General features: G+C 50.5%; 11 protein-coding genes across 11 annotated transcripts; 2 read left to right on the forward strand and 9 right to left on the reverse strand.

Annotated features, from left to right (window-relative positions):
- Positions 1-226: 226 nt before the first annotated feature.
- On the forward strand, positions 227-1604 carry AKAW2_60870S (uncharacterized protein; the record flags this gene model as incomplete). The annotated part of the gene is made up of 4 exons (XM_041693042.1): positions 227-668; positions 720-864; positions 916-1501; positions 1578-1604. The coding sequence occupies 4 exons, from the start codon at positions 227-229 to the stop codon at positions 1602-1604; spliced, it is 1200 nt and encodes a 399-aa protein (XP_041546367.1).
- Positions 1605-1629: 25 nt separating this feature from the next.
- AKAW2_60869A (uncharacterized protein) lies at positions 1630-2004 on the reverse strand (the record flags this gene model as incomplete). The annotated part of the gene is made up of 2 exons (XM_041693043.1): positions 1630-1641; positions 1693-2004. 2 exons carry the CDS (start codon positions 2002-2004, stop codon positions 1630-1632), a joined length of 324 nt encoding a protein of 107 aa, XP_041546368.1.
- Positions 2005-2278: 274 nt separating this feature from the next.
- AKAW2_60871S (uncharacterized protein) lies at positions 2279-6952 on the forward strand (the record flags this gene model as incomplete). The annotated part of the gene is made up of 2 exons (XM_041693044.1): positions 2279-6567; positions 6649-6952. 2 exons carry the CDS (start codon positions 2279-2281, stop codon positions 6950-6952), a joined length of 4593 nt encoding a protein of 1530 aa, XP_041546369.1.
- Positions 6953-7623: 671 nt separating this feature from the next.
- NUO24 (complex I 24 kDa subunit family protein) lies at positions 7624-8643 on the reverse strand (the record flags this gene model as incomplete). The annotated part of the gene is made up of 3 exons (XM_041693046.1): positions 7624-8019; positions 8098-8388; positions 8521-8643. The coding sequence occupies 3 exons, from the start codon at positions 8641-8643 to the stop codon at positions 7624-7626; spliced, it is 810 nt and encodes a 269-aa protein (XP_041546370.1).
- A 372-nt stretch (positions 8644-9015) lies between these two features.
- Positions 9016-9609, reverse strand: AKAW2_60873A (uncharacterized protein; the record flags this gene model as incomplete). The annotated part of the gene is made up of 1 exon (XM_041693047.1): positions 9016-9609. One exon carries the CDS (start codon positions 9607-9609, stop codon positions 9016-9018), a length of 594 nt encoding a protein of 197 aa, XP_041546371.1.
- A 272-nt stretch (positions 9610-9881) lies between these two features.
- aah1 (adenosine deaminase) lies at positions 9882-10955 on the reverse strand (the record flags this gene model as incomplete). The annotated part of the gene is made up of 1 exon (XM_041693048.1): positions 9882-10955. The coding sequence occupies one exon, from the start codon at positions 10953-10955 to the stop codon at positions 9882-9884; it is 1074 nt and encodes a 357-aa protein (XP_041546372.1).
- Positions 10956-11793: 838 nt separating this feature from the next.
- Positions 11794-13065, reverse strand: AKAW2_60875A (NAD-dependent epimerase/dehydratase family protein; the record flags this gene model as incomplete). The annotated part of the gene is made up of 4 exons (XM_041693049.1): positions 11794-11941; positions 12012-12711; positions 12769-12953; positions 13022-13065. The coding sequence occupies 4 exons, from the start codon at positions 13063-13065 to the stop codon at positions 11794-11796; spliced, it is 1077 nt and encodes a 358-aa protein (XP_041546373.1).
- A 2042-nt stretch (positions 13066-15107) lies between these two features.
- Positions 15108-16412, reverse strand: AKAW2_60876A (L-threonylcarbamoyladenylate synthase; the record flags this gene model as incomplete). The annotated part of the gene is made up of 1 exon (XM_041693050.1): positions 15108-16412. One exon carries the CDS (start codon positions 16410-16412, stop codon positions 15108-15110), a length of 1305 nt encoding a protein of 434 aa, XP_041546374.1.
- A 685-nt stretch (positions 16413-17097) lies between these two features.
- Positions 17098-20755, reverse strand: AKAW2_60877A (putative DUF814 domain protein; the record flags this gene model as incomplete). The annotated part of the gene is made up of 4 exons (XM_041693051.1): positions 17098-18730; positions 18784-20372; positions 20436-20504; positions 20573-20755. The coding sequence occupies 4 exons, from the start codon at positions 20753-20755 to the stop codon at positions 17098-17100; spliced, it is 3474 nt and encodes a 1157-aa protein (XP_041546375.1).
- Positions 20756-21232: 477 nt separating this feature from the next.
- On the reverse strand, positions 21233-21908 carry RET3 (coatomer subunit zeta; the record flags this gene model as incomplete). Its single annotated transcript, XM_041693052.1, has 2 exons — positions 21233-21473; positions 21544-21908. 2 exons carry the CDS (start codon positions 21906-21908, stop codon positions 21233-21235), a joined length of 606 nt encoding a protein of 201 aa, XP_041546376.1.
- Positions 21909-22695: 787 nt separating this feature from the next.
- Positions 22696-24711, reverse strand: AKAW2_60879A (uncharacterized protein; the record flags this gene model as incomplete). Its single annotated transcript, XM_041693053.1, has 2 exons — positions 22696-23996; positions 24081-24711. The coding sequence occupies 2 exons, from the start codon at positions 24709-24711 to the stop codon at positions 22696-22698; spliced, it is 1932 nt and encodes a 643-aa protein (XP_041546377.1).
- Positions 24712-27724: the final 3013 nt, after the last annotated feature.

Genomic DNA, 27724 nt, shown 5'->3' on the forward strand with positions numbered 1-27724 from the left:
ACACGGCCTTTCCCCCCAAAATCTCCTCTGCCATGTTTCCCTTGTGTTATGCCCTCTTCCTACCTATCTCTTCTCCATCTCATCTTTCACTTTGTATCTCCTCCACGTGACCTTGCTCGACCCTATCTTCACCCTCCATCACAGCATTCGTTCAGGTGCTTCTGAAGCTTCAAGTCTTCGTTTTATCGTTCGAACCTTCTCAAAAAGATTCTCTGTAGTCTTTCAAATGTCTTCTTCCCAGAAGAGAACCTTGTCCTGGTCGTCGGATCTTCCGACGCGTCCTTCGAAACGGATGGCACAGGAGATGTCCGAAGATGATGCTATCCTTTCTTCGGCTGAATATGAATCAGATATCATAGATTTTGAGCGTGATGAACCTGTCTATCCTTCTAGCGAGGATGAGTACAACGAGAACGGTCTTAATCTTATGCTGCCTGAAGTAGTCAGGTCCCAGTTGCCATCTGGTCCTCGATCTCCTCGGACCCAGCTCGCTTTGCATCTACCTCCCCTCCATGACCTCAACGACATCTATAAGTCGATCACAGAAAAGGCAGTGGAGCTGGGATTTGACCGTGTATTGTACCATTTGGGCTCAAGGCGCCTTCGCATTGCGACTGTCTGCTCCGGCACTGAGTCCCCTATTTTGGCTTTGGAAATGGTTCAGAAGCGTGAGTGATCTGAGATTAGCGTCGTCTATATCGAAACTAATTTGTCTGTAGATCTGCAGGAGCAGTTCAATATGACTTTCGAATTCCGTCACATCTTCAGTGCTGAGATTGACCCCCTAAGACAGGCATACATCCAGCGAAACTTTCGTCCACCTCGCCTCTTCCGTGATGTGAGGGAACTCAATCGTCGTGTGGCGTAAGTAGAGCCCTCACTTTCTGTTGTTCAGGCCTAACTCGATCGCACTAGCCAAACTGCGTATGGGTCTTTGGAAAAGGTTCCCAAGAATCCTGATATCTTGGTTGCCGGTTTTTCGTGCGTGGACTTCTCGAATCTGAATAACAAACGAAAAACACTTGATGATAAAGGTGAGTCGGGAGGGACTTTTTGGGCCATCATCCGGTACGCAAAAGCCTATAGGCCTCCCTTGATCATACTGGAAAATGTCAAGAGTGCCCCATGGAAGAAGATCCAGACGTACTGGCAGGACATCGACTACCATGCCACTCACCTCGACGTCGACACAAAGGCATACTATCTGCCACAAACACGGGAGCGAGGATACATGCTCTGTGTCGATAAGAAAGCCATGGACAAAGACGAATCTTCACCATACCAAATAGGTCGTTGGTCACGCACCATGACTGAATTCAGGCGCCCCGCTAGCTCTCCAGCCGGCATGTTTCTTATTGACGCAGATGACAAGAGGCTCGAACAAATCGAGACTGATATGGCGACACGCGCAAAGCTGGCTCGTAAACCGGTAAATTGGGAAAAATATCAGGCCCGCCATCTGTCTTACCGTCAGGCCAACGCTCTCGGTGACAAACGCCCAGTAAGTAAATCGCAGGACGATGGCAGTTGTCAGATGCCCGACTTCTGTTGGAGAAAATGGATGGCGTCCTTGCCAGAGCGCATTTGGGAGACTTTGGACATGAACTTCCTGCGCAAGATGGCAGAAGGTTACGACATGCACTTTAAGGAGTCAGTGACAATCTCCTTTCTAAACAATTGATTGAAACTGACCTGTATTAGGAGATGCATCGAACTCTCACAGGGAATCGAACGTGAGATTGATGTCCGGGCGCCAGGAATCGTTGGGTGCATCACTCCAGCCGGAATCCCATATATCTCGACCAGAGGCGGTCCTCTCTGTGGTCTCGAGTCTTTGGCGTTGCAAGGCTTGCCACTCAACCGACTTCTACTAACACGTGAAACACAGCGTGAGTTGCAAGACCTTGCAGGAAATGCAATGACCTCTACGGTCGTCGGTGTAGCGATCCTTTCTGCGTTGATCAACGGACATAGAATTCTAAAGCCAGGCCAAGGCGCACCCATCGGAAAAGCATCATCTCGCAAAAACCACCGTGTTTTGCCTCAAGACGGTCATATGATGACACCACATGACATACAGCTCACCTGTGCTGCTCGCACCGATATTTCGCAACTCCAGATGCGGGCAGCAAGCAGTGCAAGATACTGCGTCTGCGAGAGACAGACCAACATAAGCTCGGTTATCTGGAGATGCACCTTATGTCACCACACGGTCTGCTCCGAGTGTGGAGGTAACCCTTCACATGCTTTCGAACGCTATGATGATCTCCACCGCACCATGCCGTTGGACTTTGTCAGTGAACTCAATCGTGATTTGCCAGCTAGATTAGTGATTTCTGGCATTTCTCCAGATTGTTATGCGCCTTTGGCTCGCGACACGTCGCTGCATTGTCCTGCGTATGTCTGGAAAGATTTTTTGGATAGAATTGAGCTAGCTGTTGGCGATGAACTCCGGATCCTGACTATCAAGCGTAGCGAGATCTGGACCATCCAATATGAAGGCAAGCACTCTTTCTTACGTCTGTTGATCAGTGCGTCCAGCATTGAATGGAACTTGTTTGCCAAACCTCCAAAGGATACTCCTGCGCTTTGTCTGATACGAGAGATCCTGTCCAAGCCAATTGCTCGCATGACACCTGTGTCTGCGTCACTTTTGGACGGAGATTGGGAAATTTGTGGGCCTCTGAGCTCCAGACGGACGCTGTATTTCTCCGGATCTGGCGAGAAAGTCGAGTCTCATGAAATTCAATGCGGCCTCGAAACTTCAGAGGTTATTGGAACAGATCGTTGGACGCAAATTCAAGTCGAAGGTCCCGATTCAGCGGTGGCCGGCCTAGAAACAGACATCCGGGGGACGTATAATCTTCTGCCAGACTGCGGTACGGCACACGCTTCACTGCACAAAAGATCAGCTGGTGAGTACGATCGCCCGGTATTTCTCTTCCTGGATCCGACGAAGCTCGGGGATGCAAATAAAGATTTCTTCGTATTTGCTTGGGACCATGAACGTGTTCGCGGATACGAACAGAGACAAACCATCGCAGAGGTGTCCCACTCATGGCGTTCACCCAAAGCAAGCGAGGTTCCGCAGCCCGTTCACATCTACTTCCGTCAATGGATTAGAGCTCCCAAGGTGGCCCTGAACCTGTATCTCCCTGAGGCACCTATCTCATGCCAAAGGTTGGATGAGGCGACCAACATCACGATTTCCCGATCAGGGTGTCATGAGACTAATATTCCTTTGCTCTCATTTAAAGCACAGCCAGCAGCCATGGAGGTGCTTTGGAAGAAAGAATCGTGGGAGATCATAAACCCAACAGACTCACCATCCTTGCTTCAGGACCTCTCTTGGCTCCTACAGAAAGCGGCAGTCATCTCAGGCTTTGAGAACTGGAACGCAGTCTCTGACCCTGACACCCCTGGTGAGGACGGTAAGACGACATGCACATGTGTGCCGCTGAAACCGCGCATCATATGGGGCCGTGACAGTAGAGGACGGATCATGGCGTATGAAGATCCGTACGATGCAGCTCTCTATGAACGCCAGGCGAAAGCAAGACCCCCGCCGTTCCTGATCTTCCGAAAGATCGATGAGCAGGGCCAAGCTGACTTGCGCGTTACTCTCAACGTCCAGTACCTATTGCATCAGGCGTATGATAAGTTGATGCAAAATAGTATTGTCAAAGACGTGTCGTTTCACTGGCGCCTGGTCCCGAATTCGTTTGATAGTAGAAACGTCATGTTTCCCAAGTTCAAGCTTACAGACAACAAGACTGACGTCGCAGCTTCTCAGCCGCCTAACTTCCGTCTGGCTCTGCGGCCGGAGCAACTGAAATCACTATCGTGGATGGTCCGGCAAGAAGATGATGATGTCCCACCGTTCACGGAAGAAGAGACGGAGGAGGCGCTGCTTCCATCGTTGATGTGGCGCGCAGAAGGGCGAGTCACCAGTCAGAAGGCTATTCGAGGTGGTGTCATAGCTGATGATGTTGGTTACGGAAAAACAGCCATCACCTTAGGCTTAATCGATACGCAGCATAGAAGGGAGTGCCTGCCAACCCCTGCGGAAATTGACGGGTTTATTCCGTGCAAGGCAACTCTTATTGTTGTGCCGCAGATAATGATCCAGCAATGGCAATCAGAAATCTCCAAGTTTCTGGGTTCTACATTGAAGGTCTTGGTATTCGCACAGGCGGGTTCATTCGCAAAAGTGTCCATAAGTGACGTTCGGCGGAGTGACATCATTCTAGTATCCTGGTCAATTTTCAACAACCCAGCATACTATGAAAAGCTCCAGAAATTCACCGGCACTCCTCAGGCTCCCAAAAAGGCAGGGCGAAATTTTGACGCCTGGTTTAAAGACGCTCAAGTCGCACTGAATGAGCAAGTCCGAATTTTGACCAGCCAGGGTCCAAGCGCGCTTCTCGCGTCGATTCGTCTTAAGCGACAAACTATCAAGGGTTCTCAGACACATCTCACATATTGCCCGTCTCGGCGCCTCCGTGGTAGTCAGTACGTCAAAGGCAACCACGCTCCAGAACAAGAGGGCCATGAGGTATTTGCGGAGATATCGAGTGCTGAGGACACCGAAACAGAAGACGAAACCGACACCCAGATGCTGAGATCGAAAACGGACAAGTACCTCAAAATCCAGAGTCATGAAAAAGACGAGTTGGTTGAGGAACCTGCATTAGAATCAGACGATGACACTCAATATGAAGATTCTGCGACGGAGGACAAGCAAGTCCGACCAGGTCTTCCCAAAACAGCTGGCCGAAAGGCGAAAAAGTGGGACGACCGAAAGGTGTTCAATATAAGCAAAAGCAGAATGCAGGATTGGGGGGCCGTCAGAACCCCGTTTCTTCATATGTTCTCTTTTGATCGTCTTGTCATAGATGAGTTCACTTATGCAGACCCTGAAAGGCTCAGCCCGCTCCTCTCACTCAAAGCTCGATCGAAATGGGTACTGTCAGGGACACCGCCACTGAATGATTTTGCCGACGTCAACTGCATTGCACCTTTCCTCAACGTGCATCTCGGAGTAGATGAGGATGACCGTCGATTACAAAACAAATATGTCAAGCTTCGACTCAAGCAGCGCTCTGCTGCGGAAGCGTTCCAATCGTTACGGGCACCCTATAGCCAAATCTGGCACGAACGTCGACACAATCTAGCCCAGAGGTTCTTGGACCGGTTTGCACGGCGGAATGTTGCTGATATTGACGAGATCCCATCGTCAGAGCACATAATTGTGGTCCAGCCAACACCGGCAGAACGAGTAATCTATCTGGAACTCTGGAGGCAAATTATGACATACAACCGCCAGCTCCGTCGATGTGGCCGAGGAAGATTCAGCAGTGACCAAGTCAACCGGTTGGACGAGATTATTGGAACAAGTTCAACGGCCGAAGAGGCGTTGCTCAAACGTTGCTCATCCCTAGCGCTTCATGGTCGCTGGAACGAAGACGGCGAGCCGGAGCTAACAACATGCGCATCCCTGATCGCCACCAGGGAGGATCAGCTCAATGATCTCAAAGACGAAATGAAAATGGAATTGAAGTTGGCAGCATGGCTTTACTGCCGTTTTGAATTTGACTGTGAGCACCTTGACAAGTTCATCGAAAAGTTCTTCAGAGACGATTTTGGTGATATGGCCATCACCCGAGAAGTTTATTCTTTCTTGAGAGAAGCATTCGATGCATCGGACGTTGATGACTGGGTGTACTTCTTTGATATTCCTGAAGTTCCTGAAGAGCCAGTGCCAGGTGATGAAAGCAGCTCGTCTGATGCAGAAAACGATAGCGAGAGCAGTGAATCGGTGGCCAACGATGACCTCGATGACTCTTCCAAGCCCAAGGTCGCCAAGCAGAGCAACCAGCAAACCCAGGCCAAGAAAACCAGCGGCAGTAAGCATTCTGGAAACGACGACGATGACACAGACGTTTCGCTTCCCAAGAAGCCCGAGCGAGCTTGCGAAGCCGAACCATTTCTGAGAGAAGCCATAACAGCCATCCAGAGGCTCATCGGGGAATGGCAACTGCGCAAAGACGCCATTAGATTTCTCTCAGCTGTGCAGCTTCTGACAACAGGTGCTGGACTTCCGCAATGCAATGGTTGTTACTGCGGGTTGCAAGGTATCGAGAACGCAAATGTCTCAGGATCGTGCGGCCATACTCTGTGCATGGATTGTGCTTCAAAAACGTTGGCAAAAGAGGAGTGTATTGTGTATGAATGCCACGGCCCGATAAAGAAGTTCAATATCATCGCAGGATCCATGCTCGGAGAGGGTAGCGTCGATGAGAGTGCAGTATACGGCGGCAGCAAGTTGGACAAACTGATTGAGATCCTCAACGGGATCCCCAACGACGAGCGGGCCCTAGTCTTCATCCAATATCCCGAGCTCATCAAAGTCGCGTCCAAGGCACTGGATCTCGCCCAGATAAAACACACGGCGATCTTAACGACAGACCGCAAGTCAATGCAAAAGATCGCAGAATTTCAAGAGGCAAGCTTGCAGGAAGACAAAGTGTTGATCCTGAATCTTGGAGGGGAGATGGCCGCCGGATTGTAAGTTGCCCTCCCTCCCTCCCTCCCTGCCACCCCCCCTCTCCTGGTGTTGTAGTAGCTTGTGCCTAATGTAATCCGCAGGAATTTCCAATCGGCAAATCACGTTATCTTTCTATCTCCTATGAACGCCGAGACACAGTATGATTATGAGTCCGCGATGACCCAAGCCATCGGACGGTCCCGGCGATATGGGCAACGGCGTCACGTTCACGTCTATCACCTACTGGCCAAGCACACAATAGACGTGAACATCTTTCAACAACGCCGAGACAAGATATTGATAGAAAGGGACGGCAAGGCCGAGCTCGTGGCTCACGGAGAAGCCTTGGATGGCAAGGTGATCAAGTGCGAGGGGCCGCCCTTGGTTTTTGACGACGCGTTTTGAGTGTTTGGAAAAACTCGTGCAGTGTGTGTTCAGTGAATGGTAGTGCGCGAATTTTCTGGCTTTCTGCCTTGCAATTTGGATTAGCGAAGGGCGGTGTTCATATTTGGTGTGTGCGTATTTGTCAGAGTTAACTTCATCGAGTCACTGTGATTAGGAAGATTGAATGTGTGTTTCCCAGATAGCAAGACGAACTTGTAGTTCACAGTCCACGTGAAGTAGCTCCCGATAGGAAAGTGCATGTCCCAAGATATTCATGACCAAATCGGGCAGACACACCACAAGCAAATCAGTCAGATATTCTTCTCGTATCTAAATTAAGAGTCCTAGGGCTGCAGTAACTACCTCATGCCTCAGCACTGCAGCCCAAAAACAGGACCAAGGGTATAGATTCTGAAATCCCAATTAACATTGAAAAGAACTGCATTGGTTACTGCTAACGAGATCCTCTATGGTAGTCGACATCAATCCCACCATATCCGACTTTCCCCCTACGCAAAAGAGAGAAATCAGAAACAACGTACTGTACATAAGCGTTACCTGGTGGCCCGTCCAGTTTCACCAACCAGGGCAGAAAAGGAAAAAGGAAAGGGGGAACATGACAGGAATTGGAACCATCCAGCACACGGTATCGAAACTATATTGTCTGGCTCGAATTATAGGTTTATCTTCATTTATTGTGTTTGCTCGTCCAAAGCCCCGTCCTTTCTCATCATCGTAGCCGGGTCCCACACGGGCTCGATCAGGTTGGTCAATCCCGCGCTGTTCTCGCATGTGTCTCTGCCGCTCAGAGGACCCGGAGCGGGCACCTTGACCGTCTGACCAGCCTCGGTGGCCGTGGCGGACTCCTTGAGAGCGGTGAGGAGCGACTTCATCGATTCGGGGGTAAGGTCCTCGTAGTAGTCGTCGTTGATCTGGACCATGGGAGCGTTGACGCAGGCACCCAGGCATTCGACCTCGACGAAGGTGAAGAGGCCGTCTTCGGTAGTGTGTCCGGGGGTGATACCCAGGTGTTCCGTGATCGCCTGGACGATCTTGTCGCTACCGCAACCACCGAGCTGGCAGGGTGTCTGAAATGGCTTGTCAGCGATGACGAAGACGAGGAAAGGTATGGCACGCGAGGTAGAGGGGAATCTCCAATTTCATACCGTCGTGCAAAGCTGAACAAAGTACTTGCCAACCGGCTCACGGTTGTACATGGTATAGAAGGTTGCGACTTCGTAGACACGCATGGGGGGCATCTCCAGGAGACGGGCGACCTCGTTCATGACGCTGATGCTGGTGTAGCCGTGCTGGCGCTGACCAACGTCCAGGACCGGCATGACAGCGGCCTTCTTGTACTGGGGGGGATAGCGCTTGAGGATCTCATCGATGAGCTTGAGGTTTTGCTCGGTGAACTTGAACGGAACATTCGGGTTGTTATCGCCTTTGTTGCGGTGCTGGACAAGGTCAACTGGTTAGCAATGACGCCCTCACAAAAGATATGGCTTTTTGACGCGCAATTGGCAAGCGAGATAATATCCGACATGCCGCCAAATTCCGAGTCAGCCATGAGAGTGCTTGGGACGTACCACGGCAAGGGAGTCGCTGAAGCGTTGCGGACCAGCCGAGAAGGGTCTGAATTGGGTCTTGGGGATCTGCTGGAAGAGCTGGCGGCCAGTCCGCGGGACGGCGGGGAAGAATTTGGAAGCCATTGCTGGCAGAGGAGAGGGGACTGAGGGTATGGGGAGGGGATTGGAGGACTTGATCTGATGGATTGAAGGTGAACGACCGACTTGGAGTCGAAGAGGCGTTTTGCGGGAGCTGCGGCTGACCAATCAGCGCCGACAGATTACTCCCGCCTTGTGCCAATGAACGACCCTCTCGACGGCCTTTTTGCAACATCACAGCTTCTTCAACACTATCCAAAATTCATAATATTATTTGATCAGCTTTAATTGGGCTTGCAGATTCATCTGGACTAATAACAGGCACCTCCACAACTCAATCTCCCCAAAACGCTATCGTGACACCTAAACCGACCGGGCCTATAACCCAGCAACGCATCCGACATCCCCAACCGCCCATCACACATTTTCCATCTTATACACCTCATACGCGACCTCCTCATACGGATGAGCCTTGATCAAAGCCTCGACTGCCTGCAGCATAACCGACTGTCCCAGACACATCACCTCCACCTTCATCTCCTCGACCGTCTCGACCGTCCCAACTTCACCAATGGCAGGATTCGCACCCTCAGACGGCAGAAATTGGCCTTGACCGGGCATCTGAAAACAGCATTTTCTGTACTTGCCCCCAGGGAAAGTTCCCGCTCCGGTCGCGAAAACTGCTTCTTTACAGGCCTCGAGGTCGGAATGCGGGACGAAGAAGACGAGTTTGTACCGGTCGGGAATGGGAGCAGCAGACATGGTTCGTTTCTGGTAGGTTCGAAGATAGGAGATCTTCTCGATTGTGGGAGGGTTTGTGTTGGTGATGCTCGTAGATGTAGGTCGCGTAGAGGGTGCTTGTAGTGACACGCAGAGCGGAGATCTGGATGGTGATGATGATGACGATGATGAGAAAGTCCGGGACAATCTGTACGAATGGAAGTTGCGGGAAACCCGTAAGATGGGCGTGCGGGGGATGCAACAGGCCAGCGGGGAAATGGTTGGCGGCATCTTCCAGAGTAATAGTAAGGAGTAGTATACTCTTCGTGTCTATTGCTATTGGGTTCAATGTCTGGTGTTTGATGCGCCGCGGGCCACACTTCAATCTTAGTCATTGGCATGCGATCAAATAACTAACTATAGCCCAGATACCACGAAATGAGCTACAATCCACACTACAATGTTTAATTGATAGTTGAGATCACGCTTTATTAAAATATGCATCTATCATCTACTCATTACACCAACTCCATAACCCCCATCTACACCATCAAGTAACAAACCTAACCCAAATGCGCAAACTTTCCAACATGGTCCTCAATCCTCCTAACCAACTCCAACTTCCTCTCCTCCTCAATCCAACTCTCACTCACACTATTCACCGCAATAGTCTTCCACTCCGAAACACTCAACCCAAACGCCTCCTGCACGGCACAGTAGTTATCCAAAATATAACCTCCAAAGTACGCCGGATCGTCACTGTTAATGGAGAACTTGACCCCATTGTCCAAGAACTTCCGAATCGGCACCTCCCCAACTTCCTTCACACACTTCAACTGCACATTCGACAACGGACAGACCGTCAAGAGAATGCCCTCCCTCGCCACTCTCTCCATAAGCACCTCATCCTCCACCAACCGAATTCCATGATCAATACGACTGGCGCCCATCTCCAACGCCGTACTAATATACGTCGGATCGCCCTCCTCGCCCGCATGAGCCGTCAACCTGACACCCCTCTCCCTAGCCGAGGCATAAATCTCCTTGAACATATCCTTGGGCGGGCCGACCTCCGATGACGAATACCCCAACCCATGCACAACCTCACTGTCAAAGTGCCCATTCTCCAGAATCTTCTGGTAGGTCTTCTCCGCCGACTCGACCGGCAAGTGCCTCACAAAGCAGAGAATCAACTTGGTCGAGAGACCTAGCTCTTTCTCGGCGCGCTCACACCCCGCCACGAACCCCCGCACGATGGTCTCGTACGGAATGCCGCGGTCCTGGTGGACCTGGGGGTCGAAGAAGACTTCGGCGTGGTGGACGCCATCGGCGTGCGCTTTTTGGAAATAGGCCCAAGCGAGATCGGAGAAGTCGGACTCGTGGTGCAGCACGGACATGCCGATGAAGTAGAAGTGGAGGAAGTCGTCGAGCGAGGAGAAGTTGCCGTACCGGGCGGTAAGGGTGTCGATGGAGGTGTATTCGGGGATTTGGGGCAGTTGGACGTTGTTTCTAGAGGCGAGCTCGAAGATTAGGTCGGGGGTGAGGCAGCCCTCGAGATGAACGTGGTGTTCACATTTGGGCAGGCCTTGAAGGAAGGTGTGCCAGTGGGATTCTTGGGGGGTGTTGAATTGGCACATTCTGTAGGCAGTATCTCCTTATGTAGAGTGTAAAAAGTATAGTAGTAAGATAGTATTCCTATATAGAAGAGCAATCGCAAAACCACAGAAAAAAAACCGAGGACACCCACGACCTTATATTATAAAATAATCCTCACAACCATCCCAAGAAATGACTTGAGTATTTATCCCAAAGTGGTACTCCGTCCGAAGCAAGCTAAAAAGTGGAGCACAGATTGAGTCAAATGATAAAATCCCGCAGCCAAACAGCGATTGTTCCTGAGGCCCCACTCCGTGCCCGGTGGGTGGATTCGTCAGGCCACGAGACAACGATAAGCTTCTTTTTCTTATTTTTCCTCCTTGCCTTACGTTTCTCTTCCAATCTTCTTCTCTGTGCCGCACCTTTCCCGCCACGCTGAATCAGCACAGAAAATATAGATAAGGCCAGATGCGGATTAGGTATAGTTTTAGTTAAAGTTTGGGACACAGATGAGTTGATTAACTGTTCTTGTGGTTAAGAGTTTTCTGTTATAAGGAAAGAGATAAACATTATATTCAATAATCTAGACAAGGGTTTTACAAGATAGTACTTCAGGGAGAGGAAAGAGAACAGGATCGGGCAATTAAATGATTTAAGAGCGATAAGAGTGGTTTTGAGCACTTCAATAAACTGATCACCTATACAGACAGACATGGCGTGTTGGGATACTGCAATTCCTAATACAATACCACATTAGGACTAGGGCACAGTAGGTAAACATCAAAGCAACTGAGAAAAGTTCTAGTGCCATTGGGCAATTTCTTTAGTTGGCTATGTCGGTTATTCTTCGACTTCCGTATATGACACCTCTCCACATATCTATTTCTGTAGATATTTGAGGACGTCTCGTTCACTGGGAGGATTATTGATAAATTCATTCAGCTCAGTGCTGAACGTGCTCTCCCACTCATCGGCATGGGAGGGCGCCCATCCCAAGTTGCGAGCGAGGACAGCTTTCGTACGAGAGCTGTTTGAGAGAATAGACTGTCAGCAATCACAGTGAATACGTAAGAAGAAGATAAAAAAAAAAGACATACTTTGAGGCAAAGCCAAGTTCAGCAATAGATGTGTTGCCAAAAACCCATTTCTCGCCTGCTTCCTGGATAGTAATCTTCGCCACCTCACTAGAGGGGAAAACGCCCAACTTATGGCCAGCCTTAGCCAGGTCTTCCGAGAACTCCAGGTGTGAGTGCTCTCCAGTCTCACAGAAATAGATTCCCTTTCGACCAGAGGGGATCTTGATGCCTCGGAAAATGTGCTGAAGCAAGACCAGGTGTAGAGCTGCCAGGTCCTCGATATGCACGTGGTTCCAAACAGTATCTCCCTCAGAAACAACACTGCAGCTGCCTGTACGAAGTGCATCCGCGGTCATGGTTGGAAGCTGCATGGAAAAGCGGTTGAATGACCCACTTCCAAGACCAAAGATTGTAGGTGCCATTACAATGTAAGTAGTCACACCAGCGGCCTCGCCCTCCTCAATCACGGCAATGTCGGTAGACCGCGGGAAGTATGTTTCGCGAGATTCGCGATATTTCTCATATGAGTAGATATCCTCTTCATCGGAGAAGACATGAGTATCAATATACCCCTCTGTATACGGGCGATCGCTCAAGTTTGCGGTTCCGGAGATCTGAAAATAGTGGACATCGGCGTGCGTAGTTTGGCGCCGCACACCTTGCCCCTTAATCAGGGCTTTCGCAGAGGGAGTATGCCAGCCAGCACCAGCATGAATAATAACTGGGATCATGTCAGCAGAGCTTTTACATGTGGGAATGAGGATTCTCATTCACATACTGTCGAAGCCTTTACCGACCTCTTCCAGTCTATCCAGCTCGTCGAAGCCTGAGAATGGTTCTGGAGATACACCCAACTCCTTGACTTTTGTAGCCTGTGATTCAGATCGAACCAGGGCCGATACTTTCAGATTAGCAGCCCACGTTTCTTTGGTCCTGAGGATGGCAGACAAAATTGAGCCTCCGCTGCAAGTAATTCCAATTAGCAGACTTTGTTTTTGGTCCGGTGATATTTCAGGACTTGAGATTCTTACATATAGCCGAAAACCCCGGTTATGAGAAGAGTGCGCGATTCCATGGTTTGAAGATGAAGTAGAGAGGTATTGAAAGAAGAGTGTTCCAGTAAGACAACTTCCTTACAGATTCAAATCTGAAAAACAACTGAAGACCTAAATCTCTGTGTTCTTATATAGACAAATAAGACCTAAATCTCTGTGTTCTTCTATAGACAAATACTCAGCTTATGGCATCTAAGTCCCAAAGTCCTCTAGTATTTCTAATGATTTATAATCGATGACAATTATTCGAGTTCAGTAACACCATGGCTCTTGTTCCCTATGTTGCTACCTCCGAACATAGTAGGATCCATAAGTTCTTTCGGATACGGATGAACAACTTCCACCTTGAAGTCCTCAATGTTCGAAAGTATGGAGGTTCAGGATCCGATTCCGTTTGCTACCTAGACGGCAAGGCAAGAGAGTGAACTTCCACAATGAGAACTGGCGAGTCAAGACTCTCGACATGGCAACGACCCACTATATAGTAATTTTATAACAGTACAGATCTTGGGGTGACCCACTATCGAGTCAGAAGCTTCGACGTCGCCAAGAACTCAGGGCTACACCGGAAGCTCCCGGCCTATACCTAATGCTTCAGCTGGACCTAGTTTGTGAACTATAGCATGATGAATAGACAATAGTGCAACGAAATTTGGATATCTCAAATTATGTATAGGTATATCTTATGCATTTCGCACTCTCTTTGCCGATCATCATACTACTATGTCATCAAGATCCATGAACCAAACTTGATACTACATCTTATAGCATAAATAGCCACATCAAACCCCCCTGTAATTCTCATAAAACATCAAGCTCTACAGCAACTCTACCAAATGTTGTCTAAGCTAGCTTATCTTACTCTTCCCTTCTGTCTCAGCGCAGCAGCGCTGAGTACCCAGAAATGCCCACCAGTCAAGGGCATCCAAACTTACCAAACCACGCCCCAAGATGGGCCAAGCAGACGGCCAATTCACCTCGTGCGACAACTTCTTTGACAGTCCCAAATCACGGTTGATGTGCCTGAATTGGGGCCTTTGGAGGCTCAGCTCACCCCTAACTAACTTGGCTACTTTGACTAAACCTGGCTATGGTCGCTGGATTGGGTCCGTCAATGGTTCGGTCAATGGTATTATTTATGATACGGCTGTTTCTGGGTTTGAGATGTTTGATTTCTTTTAGAGGCTGGATGGGATGAAAGATGCATTTTGGTGGGGGAACTATCTGGGTTAGATGACTAGGAGCTGTCGGGTGAGGTGATAGAGGGAAGGAGAGGATGAATTGAGAATTTGTACAATACGGTGGTGTATCTTGGTGGGGAAATGAGGGTTATAGACTAAATCCTGTATTTAATGTAACTATATTCACATATTCTTGGAGCAAATTAAGTTGAACAATAAGTTAAAATCTAGGTATTTGCATGGAAAAGGAATAATAATTATTATTATTATAATACAACTCTATATTCGATGCTTTAAGCAAATAAAGCCTAAATCTAGCCTAAATAACCCTAATCCTAAAGCAGCTAGCCGGGCCTAGGCCTAGTGAGAAAATTAGCATACAGAGTAGATCCGGTGACCTGTGGAGGCCGCACCGTTAATTCGCAACTAAGGCCCGGAATCACGCCGAGTCGGAGACGGCCGATGCAGGCAGCCGGAGAACGGAGATTTGCACACGAACACACATATGGTAGACTAGTTAGTCTATCTGATATGGGTAAAAAGATAGACTACTCACAAATTCGACAGATAAGGCTCATTCTAGAAGATTGATTTCCTGTGGATCAGCTGTTCCGCCCTAAACTTTATGTCAATATCTACTACTGGGTATTATCGATATGCATGCACATCATATTATCCATCATAACGCTCAAACTGATATTAAAACTCGTGCTAGTAATATTCTAACTGCGATATCCATGCTAAATTCGTAAACAGTCCCGTAATCTTATAGCTTCTTCTAGCCGACCCAGCCAAATCCTCCAATATAGCAAGTACTGTGTATGTATGGGGCCCAAAATGCGATCTATGATAATCCTCCGAGGGGAAGAAGTTGTAAGTTATTATACCCGGAGTTCCGCTCCGGCGGCTTTACGCAACCTGTTCATGACAGCAGCTGCCAGATCTCCCTGATGATCGGGCACACCCTCGACGTAGATGACGTCCACTTCCATTTCATCCATGGCCCGTAGTGCCGAGAACAAGCCCTGAGCGATCGACTTGACATCCGTGCCGAGGTGGCAGTCGAAGGTCTCCTTGGTTGCAGTGCTTCCGTTGACTTGGTCGCTCACCGGGACGGAGAATCCTACGAGCTCATCCACGAGCGATGGGATACGCTTCAGGCTCTTTTGCATCTCGTCGGCAGACAGTAACCCCAGTCCCCGCTGCCAGTGTTGCGTGCGGACCACCCCGATCATGTGTGCCCCGACTGCTGAATCTTCCAGGTCCTTCCGAATGTGTTTCGCGACGGCTTCCTCGTCGGAGCCGGCTTCGAACAGTACCACGCGCGCCTTGGGCGAGTAGTGTCGGTACTTCATGCCCGGTGCTCGTGGGGCCTCCTTCGCATCTAGTGTGCCGTCATGGTAGCCGACCTGTACATTTTCCCATCCAGCACACGTACGCAGCTCCTCGATACCAATCCCGCCCGGTCGAAGAATAGCCGGTGGATCGGACAGTCCATCGACAACCGTACTCTCCACGCCTACGCCACAGGGACCACCGTCAAGGATCAACTCGATGCGACCTTCGAGGTCATGGAATACATGTTCCGCCGCCGTCGGGGAGGGCTTGGTGGATGCGTTGGCCGAGGGAGCCGCCAGTGGTCGATCCGTTACATGAATCAACAAGCGTGCAAGCGGGGATGAGGGCATGCGCACGCCAAAGGTCGTAAGCTTGGAGGTGACTTCAGGAGCAAGAGGGGAGCCGGAGGGATTAGGGAGGAGGATTGTGAGAGGACCGGGCCAGAAGCGGGAAATGACCGAGTCGTAGATGGGCGGGATGGCGTTCTTCGCAGTGGTAGTTCTGCGCGATGGGCTTTCCTGTGTGGGGTTGAGTAACCGCTCCAACATCCCCAGCGAATCAACATGTATAATCAACGGATTATCTGACGGCCTCTGCTTCGCCTTGTAGATTCCTTGTACTGCATCGCTTCGCGTCGCATCTGCACCCAGTCCGTACACTGTCTCTGTGGGGAAAGCAACAGGGATATCGCTGGTTCGGAGAAGTTGCGCGGCGTTCGCGATGGCGGCCGCTTCCGGGGTATGGTTATCGCGTTCGTTGGCCCACCACTCTGCGAGGGATCGGTCTCCGGGGCCTTCGTTGTTGAGACGGCGAACCGATGCGATTCGGGTGGAAGCTTTGGGCGACATGGTTGCTGTTGCTGGGGCGGTGGAAGCGAATCTAACGAAGCTGCGCGGGAGACCGCGAGCAGTAAGGCGAGAGAGGAGTAGAACCAGATTGGCAGGTGATATTCGTTCCCCGAACAGAGCAGAGGAACGAGCGATCGTGGGGTGAGTCACGGCTTGTAGATTAAGGCGATACAAATTTCTCGGTAGTGGGGGGAAAGAGGAGAACGGGTATCGCGCGTTTCGAGGCTATTCGGTCATAGGCAAATCCTGATTCGGGGACCTCCTGTCAGGCTGCTCCACCAGGTGTGTACGGCCCGAGCGATTGCTGCCAGACGAATGAGCAATTGGCGACTAGGATGTTATGTTGGGTTGCTGAACTCTGTATGTCAGAGAAAAAAGTGCAGATCGAATGGAAAATCTTCGTGATGACGTCGGTGGGTGTGACTAAGCAGCGCAGTCCAGATTCGGCCATTTCTCTATTTTCCGTCAATGCTTTTAATTGTACGTCGAGAACGAACTGGAAGAGAGAGACAATATGTCTAAAGGTGCCTCGTTTGCAGAGTGTCCACTATATGCATATGCTGTGATGGCCTATAGCGTCACAGCTAACCAACTAATACAGTTATACTCTAATGTTTTCCTCCAAAGTACTTTGTAGATCATCCACCATGTAGATTTTAAGAAACCCAATCCTTATGTCCAGCCTCTATTTCTTCTTCCCTCCCTTGCCTCCCTTGTTTCCACCACCGCCACCTTTGCCTTTGCCCTTGTCACCTCCGCTAGGTGCTGGCCCAGCCATAATGCGCACCTTACCGACAGGAACGCTATTGATGACCTCCGTGTCCTTCCACATTTTGATCAGATCTCCTTCCTTCGCGCGGAGCTTCTCAGCGGTAGCACGATCGATTCCAGCATCTTCGGCGTGTTCCTTCTTGACCTTGCCTGTTGTAGTTTCGGCAACCCAGCGTCCAATGATCTCCTTGACAGCCTTGCCCTTCTTCACGGTACCCGGCTGCAACTTGATGCGATACTTGTACCGACCCAGGGCAGCCCAAGGAGCGCAGACAGGAATAGCAGCCAGGATATCATCTTCCGGATGGGGAGTTCCAACCAATGCAGGAATCCACTCCATATCTGCTGCTTCTGCTGCGGCAGTTTCTTCGTCGTAGTCATCGGCACCACCCTCAAAGAGAGCCTGTCGTTTCCGCTCCGCTTCCGCGGCGCGTTCATGCTGTGCTCTGCGTCGTTTCTTCGCTTCTTCTGCTTCTTTCTGACGCTTCGCCTTTGCTTCAGCTTCTGCAGCTGCCTTTTCAGCTTTGGCACTCTTGGCACCTAGCAAGCGTAGAGCCAGTTCCCGATCCTCCTCGTCCTGATCAGCGTACTTGGCTGCGGCCTTCTTTGCTTTGCCTCTCTTACCCCGAGTTGGAGCTTGCTTGCTGTTAGCAGATTTGACAGATGCCCCGTCCGCTGCAGGTCCATCCAGTTCTGACGCTCTTCCTTTTCTAGCCATTCGTCTTTCTCTAGCTGAGAGCTGTCGATCATCTTGAGTCTGCGGCGATGTCGCACTCTCGTCCTCGTCCTCACCCTCAGCTGGCTCTTCTTGAGCGCTTTGCTCGTCTTCATTGTTGCCGTTCGGTTCTTCAGTTTCGTCTTTGTTTTCCTCGTCAGCTGCCTCATCAGCCTGGGCGTTCTGGGATTCGTTCGCCGCAACCGATTCTGTCTGGGTAGGCTCTGACGACCCGCGTTGCAATGGGTTTCTAGCGGGGATCGCAGCATCGTCCTCTGGTTCCCCTTCGGACTCGCTGCTCTGCTCCTGCTCCTTCTCCGCTCCAGTAGGTTCATCAGGCTTAGTAACCTGCGCCTCTTGCTCGACGGGCTTGCCCTCAGCTTCCTTGTCGGCTTCCTGGGCTTCCACAGGCGTTTCCGTAGCCACGGGTTCGTCGAAACGATGCAGCTTATGGTTCCGGAGACTTTCCTTGCTCACTTGGAACATGACACCAAATCCTAGGACGAGCTGTGAGGGGGCCAAAAAGTTCTTCTCGCCCTTGATGAGGAACTCGCCGGTGGGAAGGAGGCCTCCCGCGTCAGCAGTCTTGCTAACTTGACTCGCGGTAACCCAGTATGCTGACATGATTGCCTTGGAATCCCAGGCGCTGGACGTAGCTACGCAAAGATTACCGGCTTGCGAAAGTGTGCTTGGGGGAATGGGTGCGTTGGATGAGTTCGATCGGTTCTTAACGATCATCGGCGTGGCACCTTGTAAATCGGCATGCACGAACACATCGCCTTTCTTAAGGTACCGGCGGTAGAGAATTTCGCTTTGCATCGCATCGCGGCCACTGTTCCAGTTGGATTAATTCTAATTTTTGCAGACACAACGAAAGATACATACCCCAAGACCAAGTATCCTTCCGACGAGATGAAGAAGAGGAACTTCTCAAACCAAAAAGTCTTTCTGGCAGGCCGAAGAACCTGCTTCTCCTGCTTCAAACCCTTCTTCAAGTCCTGCGTCACCTTCTTCTCGTGGCTCTTGAGCGCCTTGGTCGAGGACTGCGTTGTCTTCTGCTCCTTGACGGCAGCCATCTTCTTCTGCTCATAATACTGCGTTGCGTTCGCCCAGGGAGATAGACCGAGATCAATATCAATTGTCAGCATGTTGTTTGACTGTTTTTGGGCCTTAGCGGCCTCTTCCTGCTCATCCTCTGACTCAGACTCATCGTCCGAGAACAAGTCCTCGCCTTCATCCTGCTCTTCACCTGACTCTCCGAGCATCAAGGTTATTGTGTTCTCGTAGAGCTTCAATGGCAGCTTGATGATATTGGCCACTGGGTTTCCTCTGCCTTGCTCCATCTCAATGAGACGGGCAATTTCGACCCAGTCCATACCCTGAGCAATCAGGCCATTGACTGCGTCCATCGCTTCTTGAACCCGGTAGACATTATCTTCGATGGCTCCGGCCTTGCGAATATGCAGTTCCTGAACCTCCTTGAGAGCGCCAATGCGCTTAGCATGTTCCTGTCGGACAGCCTCAAGCTTCCTCTTCGCAGTCTCTTCCCGCTCCGTAAGCCGCGACTCCAACTTTTGTGTTTCAATAGACGAGAAGTACTCGTCAACAGTCGCGTTGAAAGACGGGTACTCCAGAATAGTAACACCCGGCTTGCCCTCAAACTGCTTAGGCTTGAACGGGTGGAAATCTTCATACAGATACCCCGGTTTCCGCGCAGCGTCCTCCTCACCCTGAGCTGGCGAGTCCGCAGACGGACGAGTATCCTCCTTCGCAACGATATAACCCGGGTGACTCTTCTCCGTAGCCAGCTTATCCGTCTCAACCTTCGCCGCCTCCAAGACATCCACAACCTTCGTCAAAAGCGCCTCATCCTGCAGAACCTCATCAAGCGGGGTAGCGGGGTCCAGCTCCTTCACAGCAAACGCATGATCCAGCAACAGGGGCGGATACTCCGGGAAACCCTGTGACAAAGCCTTGCGAAGCACATCCGCGTTCTTCTTCTTGGACTTCTTCGGTGCACTGCCCTCCTGTGAAAAGAGGGCCTTGGCCTTCTCCACCGTCTCCTGGACTCTCTCCCTTGTGATATCCGGAATGCCGTGATAGTTCTGCTTGTTGGTCACCGTATACTTGACTCCGACGCGAGTCTCATCCTGGCCCTCACCAGCTGGCACCTGTCGGAACAGCGCGAGAATATTGTATTCGCGATCGGTGATAATGATGTTCCCGCCGGCAAAGAACTCCAAGAACATGTGGTACATGCCATCGCTGAAAGAGAAGTCGATGATTCGATCCGTGCCGATCTGTTCGATGGAGGTGATCCGGCGCGATTTGAGGAACTTGCGCATGCGCGTCACGAAGGGCGTGGGCGCTGAAGCAGTCGCTCGGGAGTATTGGGTGACATGGCAGCGGAAGCCGGAGTCGACGACGAGTTGTTTGCGGTGGTCGGGTTTGGCGACTTTGAAGAGGAAGATGCGCTGGATGGATTAAGAATGAGCTTGCTTGGAAGTAACCCTCATATTCAGAAGGGGCGAACATACCGAGGAGAGATCGTAGATGTTCGAAACTCGCAGATTGACTATCTCCGATGCAAGTTCCTGGGAGATGACCTGGCAGTTGTTGTGTGAGTTTCGTGAGCGGCAGTTGCGAGTGGTGGGGTGTTGTTCGGGCTTCTCACCTTGACATCCAAGGACGAGAATCTCTGCTTCATCTTCTGGTGGCCTATTTCCGGTTTCCCCGAGGAGCGAGGCTGTTGCGCTGGGTTGATGCGGTGGTTCAAGAGTTTTGCAGAGTGACTCTGAACTTGCGGGCGTGACGTATGCGGGGCGCTTTTTCGCCTATGGATGGCATTGCTTTCCATGACTGTCCATTGCTTTCACCTTATCGGCTACTAGTTATCTATTACAATCATGTCCACTTGTAATGCAAATTGTATTGCAGTATGGGTCCGCGTGCAAATTAAGCATATTTTCTTTACTATAGACCTCTCATTGCTGAAAATTGGTTGCCGGCCATCCGTTATATATATATAGGACTGACGAAGCCTCTAGACGATCTCTCACCATCCCAGCTAAAGATGCACAACGTTTCGCAGCAAAACACCAAGGAGTATCTCTATAGGTACCTCAAGCCTCCTGCAACAAAGAAATGCGGGGGCAAATAGTAGTAGTAAGAATGTTAAGAATGGACATGATTTCCACAATGAGCAAGCAATGCGCACAAATACCACGCCAGGACCAGCCAGATTAGATAACAGAAAGACATGACATGAAGAGAATAAAGATAAAAGTCACATCAGGATGCATCAAATAGAGAATTGCAGAATCATCAACGTCAATTACATCTGCCGCAACCCCTCCGCCAGACGCCGCTTTCCAAGCTCCCAGGCATTCATCAGACCTTGTTCGGACAGGTCGATGCTCTTCAAGTTCGGTGCATCCGGAGCAGGAGCGCGACTGACGCGGGAGGCGATCAGCACTGGATCGGTTTCCAGAATGATTCCATCGTCGATAATCTCATCGATGGCCAGGGCGACCAGGTCGTAGTTCTCGACGATTGTGCGCTTGTCGGTTGCGCCCCTGAGGAACCAAGTAAGTTAGCCCAATCGATCTATCCCTATCTCACCTGAGTAATAGAGGCCATGCATACTTGAACAAGATTCCCAAAGCATCTCTTAGCGACAGAACCACGTTGTACAACAACACTTCGTTCTCGTCGGCACTTCCAACCACATAGAGCATCACATCGCTCTCCATCTTGAAGACCACTATCCGGTTGTCGTAGAGGATCACATCGCTGGTCTGCTTGTTGGTCTTTTCGAGGAGGCCTTGTTCGAATGCTTTCTGCTCTTTCACGGTAGGGTAGGGGTTCGCTCCGGGGTAATCGGTCGAGTTGGGGGCAGCACCGGCCGGGGGGTGAGGAGGGGAGTAGTACTTGGCGAAGATGCGAGAGCCATCGTCGGCCGACATCAGAAGGACGGCATTGACGGAGAAAAGCGAAAGAGAGCCGGGCATGGTGGGCAATGGTTCAGGATTATCGGTTTGGTTAACGTGGTGACAGCTCCGGGGGGGCTACAATGGGACTCCAACTATTTACCGTCAAGCTGGCCGCAATCCGGGCGCCGCTCGAACTTTGTTCCGGGGTATACAGGAGGGACATCAGCCACGTCTTTTAATTAATCTTTCCATACAAATTAGGTGAGATAGTCGGACAATTACACTTATATTAATCTAGTTTCGCTTTTTTGGTACTCACACATCCAGGTACTATGTTGGTTATAGATTCATATTTACTTACTGGCTCTATAATACAAAGGTCTAGACAACATCATTAAACAACAAAAAGCAGAAGACAATTTCACTCGGGGATCGAGGTATATAGACCATAGGTATGTTCATCATATAAGGAGGGGCATAAACAAGCAAAGCAGATTCGTCGCGTCCAAGAGTAGTCTGTGGAGGGGGTAAAAATGAGTGTCCAAGCAGTACCCATGTCAGGCATCATCACAACGTTTCAATGTGGTCGTCTATCACATTTCCAAAATTCAATCAAAGCAAATAAATGGACGCGAAAAAAGTGCCAGATGCTCGAAGGGGGGCAACCTGGGCCATAATGGGCTCAACACCAGTATGATGATCAACACCGAAGAAGAATGGTAAGAGTTTCACCGTAGTGGTCAACAACCCGCCATCAAGGGCTTAGAAGATCATGCAGATTAACCGTGAATAACACAAAGCACAGAATATGTCCCTATTTGCAGGCGGGTGGGTTTACCCCACATTTTCCACGAGACTGACACGCTCAGGTTGAAGGTTGGGTGGCCTCGCTAGAGTTGGGACGGTTGAACCAGGGGATCCAACTGCCCCGATTAGCCTTCTTGCGGGCAGCTTCTTCTTCCTCGGCCAGCTTAGTCTCGCTGACTAGGCGCAGGGGACGCAGTTTGTTCTGAGTCATGACAGCCCCAGTGTAGTTGGTCATGCCGGTGCTAGAGCGGGGAGAGCTGGAGGTTGCACCGGTGGATGCCGTATCACCAGCGGGGTCGCTCGTGACACTATCCGAACTGCTCAACCGGCTGTGCTCAGGCTGACTGGAGAGTGAAGGCGCACGACCACCGGTACTCATACTCGACATGATACTCGCGCTAGAGAATGCGCTTTGCCGATTTCCAGGTCCCAGGAGAGTAGGGCTGATCGGACCGCCCGAGTTGCGTCCCCGATACATCTGACCCACGACGGATGCTGCTCCAACGTCCGTTTGTTCCGACCTTGTGCGGCGGTGACCGCGAATTGACCCAGCACGAAGGGGAATGCTAGGTGCCGTCTGCGGGTTCTCGTGGGCGGTGGGCACACTGGTGGGTGGAGGCATATAGCTCGTGGGACGTGACCGCGGCTGAGTCGAAGGCCTAGGAGGGTTCGGGTTCGGGCCTGCAACGACCGACTTGGCGCGCTGGAGGAAGGTCTGCTGCGCATCATCCTTCTCAGGGGGTGTTGGCGGAAGCTCTTTGTTGCTGTGCGCAGGCATCGGCTTGGAAGGGGGGTCGTTTTCATTCTTGTCAAGGATGGTCTCGAAACCATCATGCTGCAGGAGGCGGCTGATAATCCGCTCGATATAGAGGGTAAGGGCCTTGTTCTGGTCCTTCAGGGCCTTGATCTCCGTCTCCAGCTTGCGGGTGTTGTCTGTCTCTGCTCGAGCATCGACGGATTCTAGCTCGTCAGCCAACGAACCCAAGCCACTGCCAGGCTCCTTGACGTCCTCGGCAGTGTCCGGGTGAACTTCCCGCATGAAGTCACCCTTTGTGAAATCACCATTGAGGGTTCTCTCACTAAGGAGTAATTGATAGCTCTCATTATCCTCCATCAAGCGGGCATTCGCCATGCGAGCTTCCAGAAGCTCTTTCTCCAGCTCCCGCTGTCTGCCACCGCCCTTGTTCTCCATCTCGACAAGTTTGATCTGGGACTCAGCCAGCTCAAGCCGAAGAGACTCAATCAACTTATCCTTCTGCAAAAGCAGCTTCGAGTTATTGCGGGAAGGGCTTCTCTCGATCTGGGAAGAGGGCGCGAATTGACCATCGACATCCGGTGATGCCCGGTTACGGAAACTGGCTATAAGGGGCATGTTAGCAGGTTTCACACTAGACGGGGACAACGGAGAAGAAGAAATGATCTTCTTACATGAGCGAGACACACTTTTATCCGAATCGGCAGCATTTGCCCGCTCCTTCTGGGCCAGCGACTCCTTCAGACGTTGGATGGTAGCCTGCATCTCTTCTTCACGACTCGCCTGCTGCTCCTTTTCCTGCAGCATAGCGTTCCGCTCCAGTTCGTGTGCCTGTTCGAGGTCGCGAATCTGGCGAACATGGTCACGGATCTCGCCATTCAGGGCCTCAATCTTGCTATCCCTCTCATGGCTCTGGTCCTCCAACTTGCCTTGCTCGCTCACCGCCTCATCGAGGCGCATCTGGAGGACACCCAACTGCTTGCGATACTGCTCCGAGGCGGTCTCCGCCTTTTGCAACTGCTCCTTGAGGTCATCGATGAGAGCAGCGGTCTGGGCCCGGGCCTCTTCGTCGGATTGATTGGGCGTAACTTTGGGGGCACTGGATGTGCTCAGGTTGGAGCGACCGGGTTTCCGAGCCGCAGCCCGCGCAGAGACCGGTGTCGAAGCACGGAGGGACGGGGAACGAGTGACGCCATTTGTCGAAGCACTGGGAGAGCGGGTGTGCGTTCGCGATGCAGTGCCGCTGGCTGTGTGACTTTCTGCAGTCGAGTTTCTATTGGAATTGCCCGGGGTACTGGGCTTGCGAGGCGTCGCCGACATGATTACCGACAATGGGGTTCACACCAGAAACGTAGAATGATTCCAGAAGACGCAAAGCGGCCCAGAAAGGGGAAGGAGAAGAAAGGCCTCTGGGGCTTTAAAACTGGTATGAAACAGCCGGGAAATTAAGTCGATAAATTTAAGGGACAGCGGCCGAGAGGTTGTAGCGGTCAAAACACAGTGGGCACACTAGGTGACCTACTATCTCGGTGGGGGATGGCTCAGAATGGCTGGCCACGGCTAGCCTCTTTCCAGAACCACCAAGTAAGGATATTGGGGGTCGGGGGAGGGTAGTAGTATTTAAGTAGAGGACTAGGGGAAATTTGAGGGATAAGATCGCAAGTTAGGGATGAATCCGACAAACATGCGAAAGAAAGAGAAAAAGCTTGAAGGGGTGGGAAAGAAAAAGGAATAATAATGGGAACAGGTGGGCGCATTAATTGTTCGATTGGGTTGATGGGCACGATACAATGTCCACGGGAGTATGTATGGGAACGGCCGTATTTGGTAGTCTAAGGCAGGTCTAAGGCCCCAACTTACCGTACGTTACCAGTTGGGCCCTTGTTGGCCTGGGGATCTCTCCGTCCCGGGTAACTTATTATGTCGCATTGAGGTATCGATGATTACCGACGTTACATAACCCTTCTCCCCTATTTCATCACCGATTGAATGACTAACCACCGGACTATGTGTGCTCTGTATAACTTTGTCACTCACTCACTCATGACTTATTCATTTCTCATTACTTCTCCCGTCACATCCATTCCCATCTGTCATCGTGGCTCGCCTGGAAAGTGGCAATGCCAACTCCAACTCCGGCGACAAGGCAGCACCAATACCAAACAATCCAACTGGGGCCCCTCACCTGGTCGACAACACGGAGCCAACACATGGCAACGTTTAAAGATAGTAATTTCTCACCAACCCTCCCTTGGGGTTCCTTGCGGCACACAGGGTCCAGCCATCTGTCAGTCTTAAGCTGAGTCGACCATCGTAATCCATCGTCGCAACCACCCTTACCATCCAATCACCTATTTCCGCCCTCAGGGAAGGGGGGGCCGGACAAAACTTACTGTACATCCTGCGCCACGTCCGTAGTGACGGTTCCGGCCATGCATTGAGATCAGCAGGGCTGTCTCCGGGCCACTTATGTAAGGCTCTTCACTCTGCATGTATCAAGTACAGTTACCTGGACTACAAGATGCAGCTGTGGCGGTTTGTTTGATGTTGAATTGTAAGGGCGTGGTTGTTACTCTTGTACTTCCATCGATGTGGCCTAGGCATAGTAGGGGGGCGTAGTATAAGGTTTTCCTACCAGGATACCCAATAGATACATATCTAAGAGACGGTCTTGTGACAGTAGACAAAGTAAAATTAAAGTAATTATCTAACCGCGGTGGCTTGCTTGCCAATTCTCCTTTCAAGGAATTTGCTCCGTGACGTGACAGGCCTAGTAGTGTGCTTCTGCTGAATAGTATATATCAAGAGGGTACCCCAAATACTATGCTATTCCACAACCCCTGAGAACCCCAATCCTACCCACTGTGAATTTACTACGTATATTGCCTGACCGACCATACCGTAAAGCAATACCCCGATGGACCTATAACTTGGATAGTAAGACTAATAATCATAAAGCGCAAGTGTCTACATGCCACGTTAATATGGCTTCTCATGTATAGCACGGCTGGACCCCTATGTCTGGCTCCACACCAATCAACAAATAGGCAATAAAAACGAAACGTCCATCCTGGTATGAATTGGCTCAGGCTATGTAACTTCAACTGATAGGAAGAGATGGAATGATGCATAGGAGCTTATAACTGGTTCACAAGTAACATTCTCACTAGCATGCTCATGCTCATACTGGGACTTATTATGTATCTGATAAAACAACACATAGCCAAATCATCAGGAAAATAGTAGGCCTAGATCGCTAGAGCCAGCATCACTCCCGACTCAAGAATGAATGAGCACAATCAACTCCTGCCAATGGTAACTCCTCCCCGGTTCCAAGCTACCGTTAAAAGCCTGAGCAGTATAATGCATGGCGGGATGTATTTCCGTCTACTAAGTTTCTCCAGAGAATACTCACTCTAGACTATGACGGTTAGCCAAATAAAGAGAATGGCTATCCATCGTGCGCTGCAGAGACTACGAATATTAGTTTCTAGGAACAATAGATATAGGGTCTTAGATCCCCACCACGTGGGAACTGGCTCCTTACTGATGTCCGGGCTGCAGTCCGGGCAACGGATTCAGATCAATCTCATGAATGACATAAGTGGTCAAGGGTCGATAAAATATGAAAGTGAAAAACAGTTCTGCACTATGCCGGTGAGTGAGAAAGAAGTGAGGGATAATGTGAAAAAATAGTCCGTGTTATTGTAGGAAGTAGGATATACCCGGAACCACAATATACCATATAAAGATAGTTCGAATACAGATACATCACAAGGCATTTAGTAGACTACCAGTAAGTCTCTAATTCCTCAGATTTATGTATCAGTCTCACGGCGACCTCTGCTATCGAACATCCATCAAAGGCAAACTCTACATAGTAGCTCCGCTTCTTCCTACTGATAAAACTGCATACTTTCAGTCCCAATTTGTCATTTAAAAGGCGCCGGAAGTAAGAATTTCAAGTATCAACTTTAAGAATCAATCCCGAAGACGGAAAGACAACTAGAACGATGATGGACTACTATCCTGCCTCCTTCACGTGCACATGCAAAGAGGGAGGAACCGGGGCAGCCATCAGGCCGCCAGGCAGCGGCCCTCACCGCCCATTACCGTACGGGCTCATATATGATCACGTGAAACACAACCTTGGAAGCGGGAAGATGAGTCAGCCGCCGCGGAACGGAGGAATTGTCACCCGACATTTGTCAAACCCACAAAAAAAGAGTGGGTGATAGGTTTTCTTTTACTATCCCAATCTCAAAAGACGAGGCCGGAGCGCACTTCTCTCAACAACCACATTAAACCTTTAGGTATGTGGTATTTCCCCGCA

This window comes from Aspergillus luchuensis, chromosome 6, assembly GCF_016861625.1.
Source record: "Aspergillus luchuensis IFO 4308 DNA, chromosome 6, nearly complete sequence".
NCBI classification, from domain to species: Eukaryota; Fungi; Ascomycota; class Eurotiomycetes; order Eurotiales; family Aspergillaceae; genus Aspergillus; species Aspergillus luchuensis.